At 44.4% G+C, this 26,724-nt stretch overlaps 2 protein-coding genes across 4 annotated transcripts in view; one reads left to right on the top strand and one right to left on the bottom strand.

The window, feature by feature from the left end:
* The first annotated feature begins 4,226 nt into the window (after positions 1 to 4,226).
* Positions 4,227 to 9,310, top strand: GJA10 (gap junction protein alpha 10). Its single transcript, XM_040598061.1, has 3 exons — positions 4,227 to 4,398; positions 7,684 to 8,500; positions 8,789 to 9,310. The coding sequence occupies exons 2-3, from the start codon at positions 7,700 to 7,702 to the stop codon at positions 9,308 to 9,310; spliced, it is 1,323 nt and encodes a 440-aa protein (XP_040453995.1). The 5' UTR covers positions 4,227 to 4,398; positions 7,684 to 7,699.
* Positions 9,311 to 17,900: 8,590 nt separating this feature from the next.
* The window catches only part of BACH2 (BTB domain and CNC homolog 2), a 197,049-nt gene continuing 188,225 nt past the window's right edge, over positions 17,901 to 26,724 (bottom strand). For all 3 annotated transcript variants that reach the window (XM_040597406.1, XM_040597407.1, XM_040597408.1), the window contains one exon: positions 17,901 to 24,880. In XM_040597406.1, the coding sequence (XP_040453340.1) occupies positions 24,401 to 24,880 (480 nt within the window). In that variant the 3' untranslated portion in view covers positions 17,901 to 24,400. The remainder of the gene's footprint in view (positions 24,881 to 26,724) is intronic.

The raw sequence follows: 26,724 nt of genomic DNA, 5'->3' as shown, positions 1-26,724 counted from the left end.
GCTGCTGCTCTGATGCAATTACTGCTCTGAATACATACTACTTGTTTCTTTGTGGGTGTGACTGGATCAGAAATTGGACAATTTCACAAGCGACATAAAACTTTTAAACCTTTATGAATTAGAACCTACAGCTTTTCTCTTGTTTTTCTAGAAGCGTTAGGTTAGTGCCGAGTGGAACATTACGAAGGAGAAAGACCTTTTTTCATCCAAGGCTTTTCATTGGAAGAGTGTAGATGGCAGCTCTTCGAGAGTCTCGCTCCGGTTTGCTATTGAAGGATAGGTCTGCTTTGATCCTGCACGTACTTTTACAGGATTCAGTTTAAAAATTCTTAATGGATGTGAGTATTGGAAAATTTTCCAAAGTGGACATACAGAGAGCAAGATTTATGGAGATGTGCATAACAGTGAAATCATAGAGCATCGGGTATTGAATCTTGAGGGATTTTCTCTAAAGTGCCAGTAACTGTCTACATACAGCTGCTGACTGGACTGAAGGCATTTCTCTTAGGTGTCAATCTAGGAACCCACAGCTATTTCCATTAAGTCTTTCCTCTAATTGTCTTCACTCTAAAGCCAGCTGCAGAATAATCTTTAGCAATTTGTCTTCATGAAGGGAGGCAGCAGTAATAAAGCATGCCAAGGAACAGGTTTAAGGATTTCTTAGTAGAACGTAAGAAATCAATCAAGAGGCATTTCAGGAGCAAAATTGGCTTCGATAGGAAAGATGAATAACGTTTCAGTGGTGGCTGGCACATCCTCTCCCATCGGAGTCGGGAAGTACTGTGCTGTGCCACTGAAAGCAACCCCATCTGAGTCACAAGAGATAACGTGGGGAATAAAATGAACAGAGAAATACTTGTAACAGAAAGTAAGTTGCACAGGTCTTGTTAAACTGAAGAGGCCGATGGTTTGTATCTGTGAACCTGAATAGTTGTCCATGTTATTAGACTAATTAGTATGGGTCTTTGATAATTAGCCCAGTCCAAATCTGTGCAGCTAGTCTAGTACCGGTAATATTCATCCGTAGTAAAACAGAAAACTGCAAGTTCAAGTGAGGTGACTCTTTTTTTAATAAACAAAGGGGTTTCTAGCCAGTCCAGTTACACTGTGTGTGGAGTGGTTTTGGCTAAAGGTGCTAAAATTCTGCAGTCTCATCCTGGCATTTCAGTGTGCCTGTACCCGAACTGCTTCGGCCACAGCCTGTTGTTCAGCTCGCTGTTCCACATGCATTGGCTTCAGGGTTTTATGGTGGGTTTGGTGAGATGGCAGAAAGCATGCGCTCTTTGAAGTGGTTTTGACCCTGGAATGTTAGCTGGTTTGAATGTCAGAATGGTAATACATTGGTACAAGGAAATGCTCCTGTCTGTGTTATAAGAAGATTACAATTAGTTCCCATACGTATCCTTTTCTGGTTTTCAAATGTGTGAATCCCTGACAAGATCAAAAGCTGTGATGCTCTAAAAAGTGGTTTTGGACCTAATACCTTAAGAACTTGTTTTGTAATAGCTGCCACTTACGATTTACATGCTGTCACAGCCCAGACGTAGTAAACGCCCCGTACTGGATTTGGATACTGGGATTTAATGAAGAACCAGCACGAGACTAGAGCTTTTGCCCTACTTGGTTTTCTCCAACTCTTGCCCCAGCACTATGGGCCCTCTGCTTCCCAGCAGGGCGGTTGCTTCTGGTCCGGGAAGGTCAGGCATGAAGTTGTGCTGGTTCACACTGTGCCACCGCTCAGTTACCTGTCTCAGGTGTCACTGGCCAAGGTCCCATCTCTGATTCCCAGGATATTCCACCCCCCTCCCCACACTGCCTGTTAGCATTCACACTGTAAGCTGATTATGGCAGGTGCTTGTAGCAAGGAAGCGTCCTCAACCTCCACAAATCCTTGCTCGTCTCCAAATGCAAAGGACTACACTGCGCTCCTGTTCTTCATCCCGATTCCTGCCACCGCCCCAGTGCCTCAACCCTGTTTCCCTTCCGCATACAATTAATTGTGTCATCCATTAATAAGTTTGCATGAGCAGTCCTTTAGCAACGCTAGTTGTTCTGCTGCGAAAGCTGAAACACAGCAAATTGTCCCTAAGCAGCCTACTGTCACGTCCACTGTCCCCTGAGAAACCCAAAACCTTAAACCCAAGTTACGCTGAGGGCAGCCCGAGGTAGGCAGCCTGTGGTGCTGGCGCTGCGGCCTGCCGAGCGGAGAAGAGGTGAGCTGGGCCAAGAGCAAGCTGCTTCTGCAGTAAGCGACAAAGCGTGCTCTCCCAGAGGGGTGAGGAAGTCACAGGTGCTGCAGCTCTTGCTCAGTTCTCAAGTTTTCACAGCGAGGAGCGGAGCTGAAGAGGTGGTGTGGTTTAACCCCAACCAGTAACTAAGTACTAGGTGCCTGCTCACCACCTCCCCCAGGGGGATGGGGAGGAGAATCGGGAACAGGAAGGAATGTGAAACTTGATGATTGAGATAAGAACAATTTAATAATTGAAATGAAATAAAATAATATTTATAACAATTATAAATAGAAGGAAGGAGAAGGGGAAAGGAATGAAATCTAAAGGGAAGGGAGAAAACAAGTGATGTGTGACACAATTGCTCACCACCCGCTGACCGATGCCCAGCCAGTCCCCAAGCAGCGATCGCCAGGCCCTGGCCAACTTGCCCCAGTTTATATACTCAACGTGATGCCGTATGGTGTGGAATATCCCTTTGGCTAGTTTGGTCAGCTGTCCTGGCCGTGTCCCCTGCCCGTTTCCCGTGCCCCTCCAGCCCTCCCGCCGGCAGGGCCTGAGAAACTGAGAAGTCCTTGGCTCAGTAGAAACACAACCCAGCAACAACTGAAACCATCAGTGTGTTATCAAGGTTATTCTCACACCAAATCCAAAACACAGCACTGCACCAGCTACTGATAAGAAAATTAACACTATCCCAGCTGAAACCAGGACAAGAGGGTGCTCCTGAGAGACACCTGGGAGCTGTAGAAGCTGCTGGAGATACTGGGCCAACAACACCTTCTGGTGAGGCAGCACAGGGCACCCAGGCCTGAGCTGAAGCTCAGACAACTGTAGCAGCAAGGTGAAGCCTTAGGGCTTTGTGACCGACTTCGGAGAGAAGAGGCATGAAAATAAAATGCCAGCAGTGTACATGAGAGAGAGCACGAGAGCATATGGATGAGAAAGGCCTGTGGAGGCCTGGGTGGTTTGGATTAACACGTCTCTCAGGAGTAGGAACTGTAGTGCTACTGCCCCTAAAGCAAACATAACATGCATAAACCATGCCGCTGGTGCATTAGTCTGAGGCTAGAGGAAAGATGCTGTGTCCCTTCACCTGCTGCAAGGCAAAGCTCTGAAGGCATGGTTAAACAGGACTTCAGGGGACACAAGTACAGCTTGTGCAAGACAGAAGGATGCACCGGTACTTGCATCTGAGATAGATGAACCAAAGAAGAGGTGGGGGTCGTGTCTTTTGAGAACTGGCCACCGGTTAGTGGGAATACCTTTAGGCAGAAGAGACTGAAGTAGAAATCAGTCACACCTCTTACAGGACAAAAGAAAAGGGGCAGAATTTCTGGAGCAAGAGAGAAAAAAATGGGTATTTGGGATTTCCATAAAATTTAGGCCTAGGCAGCAGAAGCTCTTAGGATCAGAACCTCAGCTCTGTTGGCCCAGATTTCTCACAAAACTCCATTTTGGCAACTCACCTTCCTTTTTTAAACCTTGTTTCTGATTCTGAATGGGCTTGGGGATGGCACTTTAACCCAACTGAAGAAGGGTTACTGTGTTTCTAACTGAAGACTCGAGTCTCGGTCCCAGTGGCCTCCATTTCCAAAGACTCAGTCTAACGCATCCTAAATTAACTCACCAGGCAACAGAGTATGAAATCGGACATGACCGATCGATCCCTGCGCATTGATTCAAAGCGAAACTAATGGAATGTAAAGAAAATGTAAGACTCTATTGTACAGTAAAGGCTGCCTATTTAGACATTTTACCAAAAAAAATTCATTTGAGAGCTGGGTGGAGGGATAATGTTTGAAGAACCAGCTAAAACAAGGCGTAGGGACATTGCAAACGATTGCTGTACAGATTGAGCCTTGAGGGAATGGCTTTGTTAGATGCCACTGACTAAAATAATTGCACGATAATTTTGGCTAGGGGCACCATCCTATCATCTGATGATTTTTAAACCCCGCACAGATAGTTTAGACTGAGTGATCTTGGCATCCAGCTACAAAGAACCGAGAAGTCCGCTCAGCGTACCACGTCTATGCTTTGGCTCTTGAAAAAATAAAAAGATGTCCTAGCACTGTCGAAGGAAGGTCTCTGAGCTGTAGCAATCGGCAGCGCTGCGTGCTCCTTCTGCAATACTCTAAGATAGACTAACCAAGGGCTTTCTCCTAAGGTAAGCGGCAGAAAAATAATTCTTCCTAGGGCAGTATGGAGCAGGGAGGTCCCTGTCAGCCTCGAAGCAATGAGAATTAAACCCAGGAGTATTTGCACCTTAGCATTTAACTTTTCCTGAAGAGAAATTTAAGATTTAACTCTGCTTTTTCAAATCACAGCTGATGAAAACCTGGCATAAATTTAATACAGAAGTGATTTGAAGAGTGGCAAATAATCAAAAAACTTTAAAATAAAAAGTAGCAAAACTGAGAAATAAACTTACAAGAGAAATGGTGGGTTTCCATCTGGTTCTAACTGATGACATGCATGAGTTTTTATTGTTTTAAATAACCATTTAAACATATTTGGACAGACACAAAGGTCGTCAGATGGTATAATGAGAAATATCTCAGGTATGTATTATCTATACTAAAAATGGTATCTTTTTAATATACTAGGCTAGTATACCAGAATGCTAGAATTTCTAGTCTATTAGTAGACTGGAAATAATGATATCATTGATATTTCAGATTACTCTCCTACAGTGAACTGAAATACTATGTTACACAGAACTCAAATAAGACGAGGGAATGGAAAGATGGAAAAGTTGGAAGCACATTGCTGTGACAAGGTTGTAAAGTATTTTGGCTGATTTCTTAGAAACCCTGGCTTTTGCGGCTCTAGATTAACTTCTTTATACACAACATTACCGTGTCAATATTTATACTGTGGTTCTACCAGTGCAGGCTTGAGGGAAGGTGTCTTGGTATAATAAGCTCACTTAGAGAGTGAATTAGACCATTCCTACAATTACTGTCCCCTGTTGCCTGCTATAACGGAAAGGTGAGGACAGAATTGTTTAAATACTGGTAGAAGCAACCTAAGAAACAAACATCTGGAGAGTCAGTGATATGTTTATACTCCTCTTCTTGTCCTCTCTTACCCCGAATGGTTACATTCACTTTCTGTTCCAAAACGGGCAATGGTAATTCCTACTGCTAGAGGAATGCCAGCATTTCACCTCTGGGATTAAAACATGTCTCCTTTCCCTTTTATTCCTGCATTTACATTTTAGCATGTCACTTGGTTTTGTTTTGTTTGGTTTGTTGGTTGTTTTTTTTGTGTGTGGAGTCTATGAGTTTCAGTGAGGGATCAGCCATTTAGCAGGCAGCAAATATACCCAAAGCTCCTTTGCTTGACTGTTGTGTTGACACCATTCAGTCACCTTTCAGGGGAAGCTGCACAGAGCAGCCAGCAAGTGTCACCCAATTCTGCTTGGCTTCTTGAGTACTCTGGGTTTGGGAGCTTGCTCTGTGTAAACCTCTACTTCTTGCTTTACTGAAGGTGAACTATTCTGTATCAGGACTTCCAAGCTTGGAAAAACAGATTGAACATTGTTAGCTTGAGATGTAACATTTTTCAGCAAATATTTTAATGTAGAATCGTAGAATCATTTAGGTTGGAAACAACCTTTAAGATCACTGAGTCCAGCTATAAACCTAACACAGCCAAGCCCATGACTAAAGCATGCGCCTAAGTGCCACAAACGTCTTTATGCCCACCCAGCCTACGACATTGCGATGATTTGATATCTGCTCTGAATAAAATCCATATGAAGTCAGAAGAAAGATCTGCAGTTGTTTGTTAAAGATGAGGAAAATGGACTACAATAATTCTTTCTGAGGGTTGTTTTTTTTTTCCCCATGTATCTTGTTTCATTGATATACAAGGGAGAGAATGAGCAGGGAAAGAAGATATTCCAGGAGTATCACAGCACCAAAGAAATTGCTGGACTAGCTAAGTTTCCTCAGCCAGTTCCCAGTGTCAAAAGAGAAGTTCATTGTGAAAATTCAAATTTGAAGAACCCCCCCCAAATCCCAGAGATGTAATAATAAAGTCTGTAGAATGGCTATGCAGAGAATGTTGACACTCTTGGTTACAACTGAAAATCTTTACTTGCAGTGTGGATAAATACAGCCTCAAAGCAGAATTTTATTACGCGGGATCATACCATGAGCCATAACCAAGCCTTACTGCTAATGGTGGTATCACCCAGCTGTGCCATCAATTACAATTACGTTACGATTTTGGGTACTGTAACCAGCCACTCTCAAAAAAAGCTTAGAAATTGCACTTTCCTAAAGGCTGTGGTTTAGTGGAATTTGGGAGGCTTTGAAAGTACAGTAGCATAAAAAAAAAAATCAAGTGCAAACCCTAAGGTAGATATCATCCCAGATGCTTTCAATATTTTATTACCACATTAGCACATTAGCAGGGAAAATTCCAGGGACACAACACCAGACATGTGGTGCACTCACAAACAAATACCTTATGTTTCAATTCCCCACATCACCTGAGGCTCCTGAATAGTTTCCAGAGAAGGGGCTTGGAAACCAAGCGTCTGGCAGCAGAACGTAGATCATTTTGCTGGGATGATCTGGGAAAGTGGTAGTTAGAAAGATCATCTCACACTCACAGCTAAAAACCTCCACATCACTCCAGCGTGTAATCCCTGTTTTATTTATCTCATATGTTGAAATTCATAATTAAGACAAAGTCTTGGCGATTCAGTAAGACTTTAAATGCATAAAATTAAAGATTTTAATCCTAGAAGCACTCTTAGTTTATTAACTTAGTTATCCTAGCACTGAGAGTATTTACACATGCACAGTTATGTGTTAATTAACTATGTATTTTTAGTTTTAGGAATCTGAGTGAGAAACTTGTTAATTGTTATCCTGGTAGATGGGAAAATATTGGATGTGTGGCACTGATAATGCTACTACCTTGGGGTAAAAAATGAAACATTCTTCTGTCACAGAGAAGGATACTTCTCAAAACTTTATCAAACAAATGAAAGCCATGAGCATTTTATGTTATGGCAAAACTATGGCAAAACCGTAGACAGTGGAGTGGAGTGAGTGTAGAACTAAATTACACGTGGCAAAGGATTTGTGTCTTCTTTCCTAGTGGGAAGAAAACAGTGTAAAACTGTAGGAAGTTAAGAAGTACTGTCGCTTACAGCTGAAATTAAACTCTCTTAAGCTTAAAATAATCTCATATTTGCATCTTTCACCAGTACTCCTGAATTCTGCATTCATTTAAAGAGCCATTAAGTGAAAAATAATGAACTTCTAAGAGCTGTCTTGCTCAGAAGACTGTATATCAAAGATCATTACAAAATAAAATAAAAAATAAAAACCCCAAAAAAACTCCAACCCAACCAGCCTGAACCAACTAAAAAGGGCCATTTCCAAAAGAAATCCAGTATTGTATTAAATGAACATCAGTTTTTGTATTTCAGGTATGAACTTTTGGCCATGGGGGACTGGAACCTGTTGGGCAGCATCCTCGAAGAAGTGCACATCCACTCCACCATAGTTGGCAAGATCTGGCTCACGATCCTATTCATATTCCGGATGCTGGTGCTGGGGGTGGCTGCCGAAGACGTGTGGGATGATGAGCAGTCTGAGTTCATCTGCAACACAGAGCAACCCGGCTGCAGCAACATCTGTTATGACAAAGCCTTCCCCATCTCCTTGATCAGGTACTGGGTACTGCAGATCATATTTGTCTCTTCTCCATCGCTCGTTTACATGGGCCACGCGCTCTACAGATTACGGGCTCTCGAGAAAGAGCGACAGAGGAGGAAGGGCCACCTGCGGGCTCAGCTGGAAGACCTGGAGCCCACGTCCGAGGAACACAGGAGAGTGGAGAGGGAGCTGCGCAAGCTGGAGGAGCAAAAGAAGGTGCACAAGGCACCCTTGAGAGGCTCCCTGCTGCGCACCTATATCCTGCATATCCTGACCCGCTCGGTGGTCGAAGTGGGCTTTATGATAGGTCAGTATCTTTTGTACGGGTTTCACATGTCCCCCCTTTACAAATGCACGCGCCCCCCTTGCCCTAACACAGTGGATTGTTTTGTGTCCCGACCCACAGAGAAGACCATCTTTATGGTCTTCATGAACAGCATCGCCGCGGTCTCCCTGTTCCTCAACATCCTAGAAATCGCCCACCTGGGCCTCAAGAAGATCCACAAGAGCCTGTGCGGGCGGCCGCGGCGGCCGGCGGGCCCCGCCGAGGAGGACACCGGCCTCTACCCGCCCCCGAAGGGCCCCGCGGCGCCGCCCCGCCCGCCCGGCGCCGCCTCCCCGCCGCGCCCCGCCGCCGCCCCGCCGCCGCCCCACGCGCCCGCGGCTCCGCCGGGCCGCCAGCCCCGCGGGGAGCTCTGGCCGCCCCGCCGCCGGCACGGCGCGGCGCAGCACCACGGACAGCAGCCGCGCTCCTCCAGCAGCGAGGAGGCGCCGCGGGCGGCGGGCGGGGCCCTCGGGGCGGGCGGGGCGGCCGCCTCCCGCCGCTCGCCCCGCAAGCGCAGCCGGGTCAGCGTCTGCCGCGACCTCGACGAGCAGCGCGGCGACTCGCCGGACAGCGGGCACTGCCCGGGCACCCGCAAGTCCAGCTTCCTCTCCCGCGTCCTCGCCGGCAGCCGGGCGGGCAGCGACAGCGAGAGCACCGCCTCCCGCGGCGGCTCCGGGCCCGGCTCCGGCCCCGGCTCCGGCTCGGAGGGCAAGCGCGGCGAGGAGGGCAGCTCGCCCGGCGGCCCGCCGCCGCCCGCCGCCGTGGGACGCCGCAAGTCCATGGCAAGTAGCGCCCCGCGGCCGCCGGGGGAGCCCGCGGGAGGGGGGCGGCGGGGGGGGGGCGGGCGGGCGAGCCCCGGGGCCGGGAGGCGGGGGCAGGGCTTCCGAGCGGCCCCCGCGCCCTCCCGCACCCAGCGCAGCTCCCGCGGGCTCGGCCCCCCCCGCGGCGCGGGCAGGAGCGCCACGGGGAAACTGCGGCGCCCCGAGCGTCCCCCGGCCCCCGCCTCTTCGCGCTCCGCATCGCCCCGGTCGCGGGGACTGTCCCGGGGCCACTCGCGCTGCCTGACACCCTGAGAAAGCCCGGAGCCTCGGGTGCGTGGGGTTCAGGTTCTCTAAGCCCCGGGGGCAGGGGGGTGTTCTCCCAGAGGTGGCCACCGAGTCGAGCAACTGCTGAATGGATAAACGAGATCTACGCACGGAACGCCAGGTCATTGCCATGCTAGAGCCAACGACCACAGAATTCCCCTTTCAGCGGCTGTTCCTGTTCTTTGGCCACTCACTCTAAGCTTGCTTACAGTCAGTGCTGGTAAGGCGTAGTGCTTGCATTCAAGAACCAACGAGTCTGGTTTTATTACAACTAAATTGAATTCTGATTTCCCCAGATTGCAGGATTTGTCCTCTGAGAGCAAAAAAGCTCCTTTACAAATGCTGGCAGGAGCAAGCCCTTAAAAGCCTTTTTATAGGGCATGTAAGAAACGGGAGATTACTTCACGCACTACTCAAAGTTATAGATTCCATTCAATTTTTTATCACTTTTCTTTAAAGTAAACACTTTTCCTAAATACAAAACAAACAAGCCCAAGAAAACAAGCAAACAAAAAACTTCAAATCTTGTGCGGCAAGAAGCAGAAGGCACTCTTACATGTTGCTCTTCAAAAGACCGTTTGTGGGTTCCTGTTTTCATGGAGTTGTAATTTCTACAATACATAGTCAGCATCAGCCATGTTAAGTTGTCACTTAGATGCGATTTAACCACTTTCCGCTTCAATGCTTCTAATACAGGGAGAAGACCTAGAGCCCAATCTGTCGATCTGCTGATTTTTGATAGTCAGATAAGAAGGCTTTTTAAGAAGGTGAAAGGCAAAAAGTTATTCAAGCGAGACTGAATTTCAGCAGCACCCTGTTGAGAACTCCCAGAAGTTGCCTGGCAGCTTTTACTGTTTAATGACAATGACGCTATCTTCCAGGGAGCTCTCGCAGAGAAATACAGTCAGTTTGCAAAGCAATGCCGTTACTCTTTAAAGTAACACCTCTGGCATGCTGCCTTTGGGTACCATTGTGCAGGGACTGCTGGAAGCGTTTTAAGATATGACTCATGTAGGTACACGACCTGTTGCTTCCTGCTTACTACACACGTGATATTTTAAAGTAAAGGCGCTTCTATGTACAATCGACTCAGGATTTTGGCAAATGCACTTTACTGTTAGCATTGCTATGGCAGTTTGCGAATACAGATTTCAATACACAAATATGCTGGTGCATCAGAAAAATGTTGAATCTGGGCATTAAAACGTGTATATCCTACTCTGTATTTCCCAGTTCCTATATTCGCTATTTAATTCTGGTTGTCGAAGGCACTCAGCACTGGTCTGATATGTTTTAATTTGACTTCCAGGAAATAATCATCATGTATTAATGTTCAGATAAAAGAAAAATATATACGATTAGGTTTATCTGTGTGACAGGAACATTCAAAAATCGGTGATCCTAAAGTATTTAAAAGGAACTATTTAAAAAATTCCAACTGAAGCACACCAAAAAATATTATCTACTACCATGCCTGATTAATAGCGACTTGCAACAGTAATGCAGAGAAAGGACAGATGTTTTTTAACATAACAATGAATTCACATATACAAACATTTTCTAAACAGCCAAAATGCAGTCTGTTCTAACCTGGCTCTTACTAATCTAAGACGGATAGCCAAATGGAGCAAAATCATAGTGGAATTCACAATGTTCTTCCATTTTCTTTGACAACTTTCCCAAACTATCATTTTTAGTTCCATACTGTCTTTCCTTTCATCCATACAGTTCTGCCAGAATTTGTCTGTAGCATTCTTTGCATTAGCTCAGTGAGAGAGGAATATCAACTCAACATTGAAATGATCACTTTCTGTACCTCAACTACCGTTCTAGCAACCTCTAAACACATACCCATGCTCCGTGCTAAGACAGCAGGAGAACTGCAACTGCCCACAACCACCATAGCTTTCTTAGCTGATGGAAAATCTCAAAGCTACACAAAAAAAAAATAAAAAAAAAAAATCAGTGCATCTGATATTGCAAGAGTCTGCATACAAGTCAGCCGAATCCCATGAGCCATAGCAATGAAAGCACCAATCAGATCTAATAGTATAGTTAGGGATGCTTGACTTTCAGCCAGTGATGAGATGTTTTTCTGGAGCAATATTATCAATACCATTTCCACACCAAACCTGAGTGTCTAACAGGTAAATAATTATTATTAGGGAGAGCTAAATGTTGTCAAAATTACCCCTCATAATGTATTGATCAAACCATGAAGACTAGGTGGTGGACAGTAGTTGCCCAAGTGATTTTTTTCCAAGGAAGTACAAAACTGCGTCCCTCAAGGAGAACAGGAAATTCTTCTTAGGACTTCCTCTTTGGAGTCCTAAGAATTTGAAAGATTTGAAAGATTGGAATTTGAAAGATTACTTTGGACTCTTAAGAGAGAATGCATTCAGTCCTTCACTGAATACCCTCACGGAATGGCTCAGTAGGATATTGAATGCAAAATGCATATTTGGCATGAGGATTCCTCAACTTTTTAGACTTTGGTTCAAACCAGACCAGCTGTATACATAAAGGATTATGTATAATAATAATCCACGGGTAGGATTTGTACAAGCCAACCATGTTTGTCCACAATGCAAACTAACAAGGCTGTTTGAAACTTCCTTCTCTGGAACTGATGGAGGTGAAGAGCCATTTCTTTATTTCATTCATGTCCAATTGGCATAAACCCTTGAAAAAATCTTTACGCTCCAACTGTTTAGTTTTAGACCCAAACAGCTCACTCTTCATACTCTTCAGTTCCTTGGTCATTGCATTATCCAAAGTCATCCATTATTCAGATTGTGAAGCAAAAAATGAGAGAAGCAGATTATTGGGTTAAAGGCTTCTCAAAGAGACTCTGACCCACCGGGGAAAAAATCTTTTCCTTGAGCCACCGCTGGTCAAACTTTAGATGTACTAGGTTTTGAGGACAGACCGCCAAAACTGGACCTTCATTGCATCAGGGAAGGTACACAGCAAAGCATAGGAGGAATGAGTCACTGCATGACATGACGGTAATTTCCAACTGATTTCAGTCTACCTAAACACAATGACCAGAGCATCACCAGCTACACAGGTGAGCTAATCCCAACTCCCTGGATACCTGGGATAAATAACGTTACAAAACTCTATATTGACAGGGGAATTCAGCATCTGTGTACGGCTGAAAACAGGCTGTCTGCAAGCCTCCAAACCCTTGGTGATGAGGGATGCAGTCAGCATGCCTTGAAGTGATACTGAACAAGTTGTTCACTGATAACTCTCCAAGCTAATAATTTCCAAGGCTTACTTAGGGGATACATCTTAAAGAATATATGGTATCTTATCTTCTAAGAGATATTGTGGGCACACACATAGTTCTCCCTAAGTTTTGCATCTCTTGCCACATTTTAACTTTTATTTGAGGGGACCAAAGTTGTGGAGCGAAGGGGCACCTTCTACATGGTGCTGGGCTGCCAGCCTCCCTTTGGCAGGCAGGCCTTCAATGGCTGCTTTTCGCACACAACGCAGTGAAAAGAGCTGCGCTGAATTTACTGTAACTACAATCACAAAGGACAGCTGGGAGCTGGATTCACAAAGGTGTGTAAAAATTACGCTGCTGTCAATAGGATGCTCGGCATGAATGACATCATGAGAAAAAAGCCTCATAATTTGAACCAGCCAGGCACTTGACTGGTGCATGATACGTTTTTAAGTCTGATAAAAATAATAGGCTGATGCAGTCAAAGGTCAGTATATAGTTAGTACAAATAAAATCTGTGCTCTCTTGAAAACAGGCAGGGCCAGGAATTACAGCCTATAATAGGCACCTAGCTCTCAGAGCGTTGTGTGAGGGGCATTGGCTTACTGCCTCAAGTGTGCAGGATTGTGTGAAGCCATTGGGACCATCGAATAACTCTCTGGAGGGATGAAAGGGAAAGATCTGAGCACTCCAACTGAACAATTAGAGAGGGAGAGAGCTTTACTTCCAAAGCCACCCTTTGCCAGAATCAAGCAATCTTCCTCCTTGGCTTTTTTCTACAAACAAAAGGAACAATTGCAGAACATCAGAAAGCTCAGCTGAGCATGGCCGCAGCCTGGCATTGCATCTCCAGAGCGTCACAGTGTCATCACAGTTCAACAGCTGAATGCAAATGTTTCTGCAAAAGCTGGAGGCTGTGTGATATTTCATTGCTAGCTGTGTCCGAAGCCTTTTGCTAACTGTGTCTCTCCCCACCTTTCTAAAGCAGAGGACTCCAGCTGCATGCTGCCTGAGCATGTCCATCATCGGTTCTTTCTGGCCTATGTACAATAGTTTCCTAAAGAATCCTAAGGTGTGTTGTAAAACCTATAAGCTTTAATTTGGTTAACTGGGACTGGAAGTATTTACACTAGATTTGTAACTTTTCTCACAAAGGCACCATCTTTCAGATGACTTGGGGCATTTGCACCCTAAGCCTAAACCTGCACTGAGACAACTACTGTGCCAGGCCTCTTGCTAGAATACCCAAAGATACACCAAGAAGATGGGGAGACTTGACATTATCTAATGGTTGTGCCTTTTCGTTGAGCCAAGATAACTTCCTGGAATCGCAGAACAAAATTGGACATCATTAGAAGTTTTATAATATCCTTAGCGATATTTTAGCTCTCCTGGGAAACCAAAATTACTAGATCAAGGTTTTCAGAAAGAATTAGGCATTTTAGGAACTCAATTTCAGATTTTTGTTTTTTTTCAAGAGTGCAGTTTTCCTCCCCCTCACGTCCATTCCTTATCTTTAGCCCACCCTCTCCTCCAGAGACCCCGATGCTTTCAGAGTGCCATTTCTTTCAGTCTATATTTTTGGCTACGAAGTAATGGAAGTACCTTTAAAAGCAAGGCCCCCTCCTCATGGTGAATGAGGGGGATAAAGCTGCTGCTGAAGCAGCTGGTAAAGCTGATACTCTCAGCTCACAGAATTGGACTGAAATAGGGCTGCTGATTTTATTCATTTGCAGAAAAGAAATCCTGGCTCTGTCAAAGCTGGGGAAATTTTACAATTCACTGCGTCCAGTTTCCCTCACTGCATTGCTTTTTTATTCCTCTGTGCTGTTCAGTTCTTTTTCTACTTCTCAATTCTCCATTCAGTCTTTTACCCAGTGGGAAAATACTCCATAGTGAGCAGGGTAGGAAAGAGAGAGCTGCTATTCAGCCTGAATGCTTGCAGTCTTCTCCAGAACAAGGCATGTTTACTCACCCTTTCAACACCACTTGAGGAATAAAACTATCCACTCATTTAACTAGCTGCTCACCCACTCTCACTCCTGGGACTGGGACCAGTTTGATAAGAATGAATGTACATTGAAATAACAAACATGGTAAGTACAGATGAGTGAGTTAGACAGCTGAGCTCCATCAGGAAAATCTACAGGTGGGGTAAGGGACTGGAAAAACTCTGTGTTCCTCTAGGATCTTAGAGAATCCCTAAGGGTAGGCACATTTACCTATTGGTAGCTACTGCTGGGTTTGTACAGTTTTTCTATGCAAACACCTCTTAAAAAGAAAAAAATCGGATTCCACAGTATTTGTATTTTATTCTGCCCTGGAGCACTCAGGGGAAGCTCGTGGTGATGACACAGCCAATGTACCAATTAGCTGGCAAAAGCTACTTGATCACCGAAAGGTAACCAACCATTCACCAGTTGCACAAACACAGACACACTTTGGGGGCCAGCAGCAGCTGACAACTAATAAACCCCTCTGAGGATCTGTGCAGCAATGAACGGATAAGCTGGATTTCAGAAAGTGGAACTTGCTTAATTGAGTCCACTTCGTATGGGTTTAAACCAACCAAAAACATACAAAACCCCTTAACATGTAAAGCAGGGGCTGTAGGATGGGTTCACCGATTTCAAGCCAGTTACTTCAGGGATTAATGTGTTTGCTTTGGTTTAAAAGCAAGGTGTTCCCCCTATCCCTCCCTTCCCCTTAGCACTGAACAAAGCCCTACAAGGTAAGAGTGTTGTCCACTAAACACAAGATTCCCACCTTCCCGGGTATGTATGTGTAGAGGTTAATTACCATGATAATATTTCTTTTTCTTCTTCAAGCCAATTCATCTTCATGCTTTCTTTCTCTTGTTATCTTTCAGAGCATGCTCCTAGAACTATCATCTATCATGAAAAAGTAATGACATTCTGAGAAGAAATAAACCAAGGGATTGAGCACAAACTGCCTTCAGCAGAGAGATAAAAAACAGATTATCTGTTGCTATGTTCCCCTCTCCTGCCACTATAATGCTAAATTTGTAATACAGTTTAAGAAAGCAAACGCTTTGTTCCTCTGTTTTATGCCAGTCCCAACCGTATCATACTCTGATTGCTGGTGTTAATGGGCAGCTCACTCCACAACTCAAGATTTTTCTCCTGTAGACTGAGCTGGATCTGCTCAGTGTGTGCTGCCACCGCAGGAATAGCCTTGTGTCCTTGGGAGAACATTTTGGGATGTACAACTTGCTGTGCATGCTAGCAGTGTTCATATCAGAAACCAGCCTGATCTGTAGACCTTCAAGGTAGCGGAAGACCCAAGGCACCTACAAGAAAGGGTTAGTTCTATCTGAAAGTAGCCTGGAAGGCTACGTGGCCTCTGTCTCCCCAGACTTCAGCAGCTGATGAATAAAAGATGGAAGAAACGCTCAAGGAATCTGATGGGACAGAGAATTTAAGAGAGATAAAAAACCAGCTGCAGAATATGTTGCTGCTTGTCTGCCTGTGTTAACGCAGCCCTCAAGCTCCGATAGAGACTTCCCATGCTAATGTAGCCTCCTTGTAGCCAATACTTCCAGCTTCAAAACTGAAACTAAGTAAAATCAGGCGATTTATTTTAAAGTGCAAAACATCTGTGCTTCAGTTTGCTGTTCAAGAAGGTCTGCAAGGTATCACCTCAGGGTCATGAACAGCTTATTCCCTTAACTGCCTCATTAGTTCATACAGAGAAACTGAAAGAGAAGCAAAGCCTAAAAGAGCTCATTTTCAGTTTGCTAGGACAGACTAGCTCTGGAAGGTTGGATTTCTGGGTTGAATGAGGCCCGAGAAAGCAGTGCTTCCACTTGCGTATCTGTAAAATAAAGCACCTTCCTCTGACTGTCCCTGACCCTGTTTCTGGCCACATGCTTTTTGGCTGATTTTATACATCAAGCTTATCATAGCTTGCCTTTGCTATCACCACAACGGCAAGCGATGCTTGGAACAAGCTTATTTGCTATGCCCGTCTCCCTAAGCAGAAAAATCCACTATGACTTGACACCTCTAAGGCAAGGTTAGAAAGAAAGCAGGACAGCAGGAAAAAAAATATTCAAGCATAAAGATTGCCTGAGGTTACAGTGGATTTGTTCTAGTGTACATGATTTACATTCATATTCCGCCTCACTACAAACCCATTGACAGTTTGCCTGTGCATTTGTTTAGTATTTTAAGTCAAAAAAAAGAAATACTTAAGATGGTGGCCGTTAAGTGTCAGCAAGAACGGATCAGGGACGGAGAAACAGCTTTGCTGAAGTACATTCTCTACTGCCAGGCTATGAGTAGTAGATGTGGTGGATGCTCTGTCTTCTGACAGATTTGAGGGGGTGGGAAGCTTTCCTCATACATACTCAACAGGAAGACAGAGAAAGCTGGGGAACTCTGGAAAGTAAGATGTTCGGTTTTCTTCCATGAGAATTTTAAGACTGAAGAATCGCAGGCACGTGGCGGATGCAGTTTGCATCCCTATGGATGGTGGTCCAGGGCACACGATCTAGGGTTTCCTGTCTGGTGATTAAAAAGCCTGGGGACCTCCTTGTAGCAGCTTGCCCTCCTCCCTGCTCCCCGCAGCAGCATCCCAGCAAGCGTGTGGACCAAGGCAGGACAACTGGTCATGCCACTGCCCCCTTCCCAGGCCTCCTCCTGCCAAGCTGCTGAGCAGCTCTCAGGTTGTATCCAACCCAAGGACGGAGGTGGCTGACAATGCACCCTGCTGGACCCTGCACCCTGCATGTGGCAATAGCACCTAAAGGCTGCATGTGATTTCTTTTTGCTTTTCTGGATCTTCTGCAGTATAAGTGATGCCAATGGTCCATGGCACGAGTCCCTCCAAACGCTGCCTTATTTGGGTTACACACAGAGATTTTCAGCTATATTTTGTTTCTACAGAGAGCTCGCTCAATTTTTCTCAGGTTTTCAGCAAGGGGGAAACATACCCCAACCCCTCCCCTTGCCTCCCCCCACACACACTGACACTTCAGAAGACCAAAACAAAGACTTTGCAGAATTGCCTTAAGTCAAGCACTAGGGGATGGGTATAGATACAGCTTATTTGATCTTCCAAAGCAACTTACTTCATCTTCACAAAGAAAAACCCTCAGCTCTTCCTGCAGCAGATAAAGATAACTGGATCCCTGGATGAAAGATGATGAGTGAATTAGCAATGGAACCTTGTGAGTGGAGATCTCTTCATCAGTCCAGAGATTCACCGGGTACTATCAACCACATCCAACCTACCGCCACCCCCACACCCCACCCCCCCACCCCCGGAATCTCGCCTACAACCTGCACATTAACTGAGCATCAATTTCAGAGTCAAGCTGAGTCGATTTACAATACATAATGATATGTCTTTATTTCATCAACAGAAATGGTGTCTAGACAAAATTCAGTTAACACTAGCAATTCAAATGAATGAAAAGGGTCGGGTGGTTTTTTTTCATTTTTGTTTTTTGCACAATACTGTATTTACAATGAGTAAATGACATTTTAAATTCATTAGTTCATAGCAATGCTTTCTTCCAAAAAGGTAAAAATTCTTAGTTAACAGAGAGTAAGCATCAACAGCCACCTCATTTATTTATACAATAAAAATCACAAGAAACCACAGTCACCTAGAAAAAAAATAAAGACAAGCTTAAGAACTAGTACAATAAAATGATGCATTGAATTAAGTTACATTAATCGCATAGAATTTGTGTAAAAAGTATGTAGAAAAAACACCTGATGTAACCTGTTACAGTCATTGACCAGTTATGAGAGGTACAGAGGGTTATACAGGTAGATATGTGTGAAAACTGTCCATACTGTTTGACCTGGGGAGGAAGAGAAGAGGGGTTGCACCCCCTTGCATACACTGATAAAACCCTGTTTTGAATATGGCCTCTGAAGTTTGTAAGGCATATATAAGAGGTGCACTTGTAACCAACTGGTTCTGGAACAAACTCTTAGGGCATCCCCACCCTTGAAATCAAGGGTGATGCTTGGAACTACGAGTAAACAACCACGCATCGAATATCACCAAAGTGTTTAGTATCATTCCTGCCGGTCTGAGGGATCCAGATAGCTTCAGGCAGAGCCAACGCAGTAGTGAGAACAGGACTGAAACCATGCATGTTTCTCTCGGGTACATCACAAACGCAGGGGAACGCCGGCCTGCATGGGAGAACCCAGCCACAACCCCGGCGTGGGGCAGCTGCCCCCTCCTCTGCCCCCCTCCTGGAGGGTGGGCTCCTCTGGCCGCAGGGACGAGCCCAGCCGGCGACTGCAGCCCCTGCTCGGCTCCCTCCAGAACGGAGGGATCGGGATCGTTCGGGTCTGTAGCCTGGGACCGTCTCTGCTTCTAAGCAATCAATGAAATCAAACACTGCCAGTTGCCATTTCTATTTTAGGATGCTGGCTTCTTTCTGCCCTTCATTAGCCCAAAGGGACAACAGTGGCACTGCATGAACCAGGCAGTGACCTTCACCTACGGAAATGGCTCTGCCCACAGTCACCAAGATTTGCACAAGAACAGGAGTCATCTAACTGGCTTTTTAGCCGTTGCTGGGTTGGGGTAACAGCCTTATAAAAAGGCATTTTTAGCATTCCTTCCTGCCAAAAAGCGATTTTATTTGCAAAAATGGCAACATTATCCATGTAATACCTTAAAATGCATATCAATATTTGACTTCGATATAAATAACACCTATCTTGGTGGAGTGTAGGAAAATACTGTACACTTATAGTCCTTGCAAGTAATGCCATTAAAACTTTGAGAGTAAAGGGAATAATTATTCTACAGACCACCAACAATAGATCTTTTAAATATACACACAGTATTTGAACATATGCATATACACATATATTGTATTCTACAGCATCAGATCTGATGCCTGAGTCATGAAATACTCCAGGGAGTATTATAAATATACAAATATGTATTATAAACAGGAAAATACACAAACACACAATCTGACTAGAATTACAGATGTATGTGTACGGTGTACATACACCCATTATATATATATATAGATGTAAAATTGACTTGGACTATGTTGGCAGAGACAAAACTGAAATGAAGTCAAAATCTGTTGAGAAAATTTCTAGCAGGAAAGAGAGCATAAGTTCTTTATGTTAATAGTTTTAGTTTCACCTCACTTCCGATAAAAATAAACCACTCCATACTTAGCAGATCCCATCCTCATGCAAAACCATCAACTCCACTGCTCATACGGAGCTAAACCTTCTCTAGGCAGCCCTAAAATAGAGACTTTTGAAATGCTGCAGCCTTGGGCCACAACCGTCACCCAGAGGTACCTCCAAATGCATCTCAGATCAGAAAAAAAAGGTGAAAGCAGTGCTCCTTATTGCAACAGTAGAGGACATGAAGTGGAGCAAAATGTGAGCTTGCAGAAACCTGGCAAACGTCTCACGGCAAAATTTACTCTGGGTCTTCTGCTCTGCAGACCCACCCCTCTCTCTCTCAACCACCACAGCAGTGGATTACAGGACACGAGTGAGGATGTGGTGTTGATTCTGGAATTGCAGTGCTTCGCCGTGCTTTCTTCTAGCGGATCAGATTTTATTTTATTACAGGATTATAGTGATTCCAGCATGCAGATTTGTTTTATTTACTAGGCAATCATAAAGTTACATATTAAAAAAATCTAACTATATATCTAGGCATTTTAACTTCTATTTAAGCGCTCTTTAGAATACAGACTTGACAAAGTGTTGGACTCCAGATTAACGACCACACTATTAGCATTAATCATTTCTCTGGCAGCAGTTAATCCATTTAGCAAAGTTACACATCTAGTTCCCACTCTCCTTTTTAAAGAGAAGTAGCAGTTAGCATACTAATCACTGTGGCTTGCCTTTGCAGCACATTTTACTTCCTTGGGAAAAAAAATAATACAAGGATTAGATCCAAAAATATAGTGCATCTTAAAAGCAGCATATACCCTTAAAAAGACATTTAATAAATTACTTGTACAATATATAAAATAATAGTTTTATACTGCAGCATCAAACTCTGACGCCTGAGTCATCATGTTAGGAAGTCTGTGATATAAATACTGGGATCTCCTGATAACACAGCCAACATTTTTGCTTTTGTTTTGCTTGTTTTCTGTTTTGTTTTCCCTCTCATTTTTTTTCACTACCTTTTTGTTCCAGAATCAGCTTGCAAAGAGCTTTAATTGTGTCCAAGGCACCCCTAGAGAACGCAGAGAAACAAACACATTATATAGTGTAGTACTCACCCGACAAAGCGCAACAAGCCTAAATAAAATGAGGTTTCTTGGCAATACAAGTATAGCAATGACAAAGGAAAAGGAGGACTAGATACAGACTGGACAAAGCTTCAGGGACTTTCACACCCATGGAGGTGGTGCAGTGCCCAGCGGGGAGATGCGGCGTCACCATGCCATTTCCAAGCAACACCTGACAGGACCGATGCTGCATGCATCCTCCTTGGCAAACGCAAAGAGATTCTTACTTAAGATCATGGTGACTGCTGGCCAAACTCTTACAATTCACAAATACTGCAGTGAGTTGTTTGGTTTTCTTTCTTTCCAACGGTATTCTTGCAGTCAGTTGTTCTGACCTCATAAGCCAAGAATGGCTGGGTATGGCAACTGGCGTCCAGGTCTGAAACTAATTCTCCCAATGTCCTCCTTTAACGTTAGTTCAGTAACTGCTCTGAGAGCCGCATGGTTTGGAATAGCAAAAAAACCTCAAAACAAAATAGTAACAAAAAAACAACGACCACCACCACCACCACCACCAAAAAAACCCCACTGAAAAACCATGATACATGTAAATATAAGAAGCAATGACATAAAATCAGCCACTTCTAATGGGAAAGAATGAAATCAAACATCCAGAAAAGCTCACGGGGGAGGGAAAGAGAGAGAGAGACGAGAGAAAGGTTGAGGAAGAGACACTTATTTGAGCAGTGGTTTTAAATATCAGTTCCCAAGGTAGAGGAAATCAAGATACCCAGCACCAGTATGAAGCCAGGTCAAACCTAAGAGCTGCAGCGCAATGGGTTGTGTGGGTGGGTTTTTTAATCCGTCGGAATGAGGTCAAGAGTACCAGTTGCACATGAGTTGTTAGTAGAGTAAATCTTCATGTCAGGAAGCAAGTTAAAACTTGGTTTTATACTCATAAAACATTCTATCTATTCATATATATATATAGGAGGTCACTTAAAAATAAAAAAGGCAACAGAAAAACATCTTTAAAATACTGTGTCAGTTGACCCTTCCCTCCCACCCGCCCCCAGCCCCTCCAAGTAGCTATGACTCTATAATGTGATTCACATTTAGTTTTAAATTCTAGCTTTCACCATGGTCTCATAGAAACAAAACTTCTCTGCGAAGCACAGAACTGCTTTGCAACGTCAACAAATTCAAAGGAAAATCAAATCCCCCTCCGCCGCCACAGAGCTTCTCAGTCAGTAACCTGCAAAAGATGGCTGGGAGGGGGTTCAGATATTTTTAGGTTAAGCTCTTTTAAAAAGAAAGGACGACTCCCCCCCCTTTTTCAACCGTGTGAACTAGGAGTTTATGGCATTTGTATATTTTCGAACATTTAAAGGTAAGGATTTTGTACAGTAATGATTAATACTTAAACATAAATATTCTCCTACATTATATACTAGCTTTTCTTTGTACATGCGGGGAAAAAAAGTATTTTCAACAAACATGGCACATGCTATATGCATTTCCTCCTCGGTAGCTTGGCTACAATAGTTTGGGTGAAGAGGATAAAAGCAAGACTTTGTGGCGAGTGGGCGACGGTCCATGAGCACAGTCTGAAGATGGAAGAAGTGGAGAGAGGGAGCTGATTCCTCCTCCAGGGTCAAGATGCTGATCTACTGAGTGCCTCCAAAAACCACCAGCGCACACCTCTAGTGTAAACGTTAGCACAGAAGACCACATTATCACTTAGTGCTTCTGAGAAGCTGCTTCCCCATACTTTTTTTTTTTTTTTTAAATAGGTGTGAACAGCTGGTAATTTTTTTTCAGCGAGAACAAACAATATCAGCAAATACAACACCAGTAAAGCACATGACAGTTGTCGTCGATAAAGCCACGCAACCTGGCACACATAGGGCAAAGAACCACAAAATAAAAACTCAGTACATTTAGAATAATAATTATTAAAAAAAGCATTAGGAGGATGTTCTTCTGTCTACACTGTACATACAGATGTTATGCTTGGAAAGCTGCTGTCTCACACAGTCATAACATGAGTCAACATTGCTTAAGATACAAATCCAATACAGTTACAACTAAGCCAATTCACTGAGTAGTCTCCTTTGAGACAGCGCTCTTTTAGCTGTGGTTTGTGCTGAGGGCAATGCTGCAGGACGAGAGGATCCTGGAACACAAGAATTTGATGGGTAAGCTATCGAATTGGGTGTTGGCGGATGTATGTTTTGCTCTTAAAGGATACAGTGCTAACTTGACTTCTGTAAGGAAACCAAAGTCAACAGCTAGGGGTCTGATCCTGCAACTCCACCTACCCAAGCAGGATCAGACTTCACCAGACCCACTTCTGGGTCCAGTGAGGAAAACAGGTAACATCTGAGGACAGCTGAGGTGAGGCTCTGGGGAACAGCCGGAGCAGCAGTTGCTTCCATGAGTAAAGGATGCAGAGCAGGGCTGGAGAAAAAGCCCCCCCACAAGTGTATTGATGTGATCTCCGTTTGCTTTACTTCGTGGAACGTATGATGAACTGATCCAGTTGTCAAATACTTTTTTCTCTAAAGAGTGAAATATACTTTCCCCTATAAGAATCCAAAAGCATCATTAACAGCACTTAAACTTGGTTTGTGAAACAGAAAGAAGTCTGAATATAAAAATAATTCAAGCAGATTCTCTTTACAAATTGTATAGTGAATTCAGTATTTGGCAAGACCGTTTTTACTACATAATGAGCTCCTGAGTGTTTGTCTATTAGCTAAAACTTTTCTATTTCCTTTAAGCCATAAAGCAAAGAAAACCATATACTCAAGTTATACTGAAGTCACGACTTCATTTATGAAAAGAGGTTTGACCAGAAACTCAGTGCAAGTGGCAAAGTTGACCATTACTGTACAGTATCTGCAAGAAAATAAAATAACTCCACATTGCTCAAGTGGCACGAAATGGTTGTGCCAAAAAATTGTCTATAATAAAATCTCAAATAAGTTTCCAACATCAAAATTTCATAAATAAGTACAAATCGAATGATATTGCTGAACTGCGAACCGAGAAAAAAAAAATTATCGTGTAACAAGTTACCAAACTAGTTCTAGCATCGAAGACAAAAAGGAATGTTGGAACTTGTTTATACAATAGAAATGAAAGCTTCCAGTTTGTAGGATGAGAAAAATTGAGGCATGCAGGGACTTTTGCATATGGATATATATATTTTATATATATTATATATAATATGTACAGTTTAGCTATAAAACTTTGATGTGTAAAGAAGCTGTCTTCAATGAAAAATTGAACATTCAGAGGAAATTCCTGAGTTAGGGTTTTGTGACATGGGCCACTGAGAAAAAAGCTGCGGTTGGGTCCTCAGAGGTGTTATGTCCATCCCTGTTAAGATTGAAATCAACATACAAAAACAGACAGTGTTACCACTGCTTCGTTCCCTGCCTGAGCAAGGGATAGCACCATTGTGAAGAGAACTCCTGCTTGTAGAGAGGAGGGAATACTTAAAAACAGTATTGCTGCTAAGACCACTGTAGTGTGCACCAAATACGTTCTTCTAGACAACAAATGAACACTGCCACTGGCTGACTGAAGAACACCTGACCAGGTGTAACGTTAAACTTACAAGTCACTAGGTGTAATCTTTCCTAGGTTGTTCATCTGTTGTACATTTATCAGTCATTTCCTGACAGAAGTCTACTGTGACCGTTTGGCTGCTCTGCTCTGGTGGAAGCTCTCTCTCGGGATAAGTACCTGTGTCAGCTCCATCCAACCCCCCGCCAGCTGAACAATTTTCTGCGATGTTGTTGGGCAGCCAGGGCGCTCCCAGTTGCACTGATCCTTGCTCCGAGCAGCACTGCATGCTTTCCCCAACACACTGGGAGGTCACCAGGCTCTGCTCCACGCCAGCTGGGGAGGGGCTGATGGTAGTGGCTGGCTGTAGATCCATGGGTCTGAGAACGGGGCAGTATCGGTGGAGAGCTTGGATCTGTTCTGGGCTCTGCATGTCTCGACACACTTCTTGGGAAAGACACGAGAAGTTGTCTAACAATTCTCCCATGCTTGCTTTCAGCTGGTTCCTTTCTGAGAGCAATTTCTCTTTCTCACACACCTGAAAAAGACAGAAGGCATCTTAGGCTGAGGAGGGGCCGTCCACTGGCTGCACACTCCCGGCACACATGCAGCGGTACCCAAGAAGACCAACACGTCACAGTTATTTTTATACAGGAAGAGGGAAAGTCACAAAGACATCAGGTATTTGACCACCATGGGGTCTGTGTGGACTGCAGCTTGGGGAACATCTGGAGAAAAACATGCTGAGCTGGAACTGGACAGAGTCACAAGTTATTCTGAAGAGACTGTTAGTTCCCTTTATAGACTAAGGCTGCTTGATGGATGACACAAAAAAATTCAGAAAGAAACACTTGGACAGAGAAAAACCGCTACCCATCTAAACAGCAAGAACACAGATTTTTTGTCGCTGAAGTGAGGATGCTACAGAAGTTCAGTTCACCCTGTAACTGCTGGGTCAGTCGGTCAGGCTGGGTACACCTGCTTCGGCCCGGGTGCCAGCTGAGCACCCATTACCACTGTGAGGTATTATTCAGGGGAGAGGATCTGGATGTGTGCTCTGTGGCCTGTACCATGGCTTGTTTTCTTATGTCCTGGCGCTTAGTGGTTTGGGTTTGACTTAAGGTATTTTTATGAAGACATGCTGCTGAAAACATGAAAACCCTAAAGGTTTGGTGGGCTTCTTAACGCTCGGTACAACAAGCTCAATGTCTTTTCCCCTTTGTTATGCTCAGATTCTGCCTCACTTGCTCCCAAATGTCCTCCCCTACCAACACCTAGCTCGTGTGTTTTCAGAGTTTCACTGTGTCAGTGGGCTGCTCTAGGAGGGGGTCAGGTGAGAGGCAGGACAGTACTGGTGAGGAGGAAGAGCGAAAGAGTCTGGTGGGACTGATACTTCACGCAGCATTCAACAACTGGGAAAAGGAGCTCAGGCAACGAAGCACCGGCAAGGGCCCTAGCCCTAGCTAGTGCAGGGTGCTGTGTGATGTGCTGCAGCGGGAGTCATCTCCAGCTTAGACCTCATGTGGCTGGCGAGCCTCCTGCGGGGTGAGCGCTGCCCTCCCCGTGCTCAGGAGCGAGATGGAGGGGTCAGGCACAGAGCCAGACCCAGCCTGGGGTTACACCTCTGAAAAGCGGTGTTGACTCAGTGCAGACTGACTGGGGCGGCCCTGCTGCATCACTTTCTGTCCCAGGAAGGTGGGCATACAGCTTGAGGGAGTAGATGAGGTTTTGTAGAGCACCAGAGCTATTTTCAGAGCTGAGCTGGTCCCAAAAGCAGCGCAGCCACGTACCTCACCTAGTAACACTGCTAAACCCAAGCTGTCTTGGCATCTGAGGTGTGAAAACTCCACAACTCAGATAATCCAACTATGGGTAGTTGTTGAACAGCTGATAGTATTGCCCTGGGTCTGAAGACGGCACTGGAAGCCTACAGCTGTGTGAATGAGAAAGAGAGCAGTGCACATGAAAAGAACCAACTGCTAAAATATTGATAAATCTATCAAGAAAGCATAAAAATAATAAAAAAATAAACAGATGCTCAAGTACATCTTGAGATAATGAATTATGGAAGAGAATATGCTGTGAGTTTGCAGGGAAAAAAGGGAATGTGAGTGGGTAGACGGATGAGCGAGGGAAAGCAGAAAAAAAATTACCTATCAAACTCAGAGGATATGACCATTTCACTCACCGTCTGCTGTAAAACCATTTGTGTCAAGAAGATGGGTGACTTACAGGAAGTAAGTGCAGGGGGCGAAAGAGGTCTTTCATAAAAAAGACCCAGCTGAGTGAAAAACCCCTTCAACCCTAGCAGCATTACATAATTCAGGAGACTGGAAATTACTGGTCACAAAGCGGACAGAAAACGACAAAGGAATTTCCAGT

The sequence above is a fragment of the Falco naumanni genome, chromosome 6, assembly GCF_017639655.2.
Source record: "Falco naumanni isolate bFalNau1 chromosome 6, bFalNau1.pat, whole genome shotgun sequence".
NCBI classification, from domain to species: domain Eukaryota; kingdom Metazoa; phylum Chordata; class Aves; order Falconiformes; family Falconidae; genus Falco; species Falco naumanni.
This window is presented reverse-complemented; position numbering and strand designations above follow the sequence as displayed.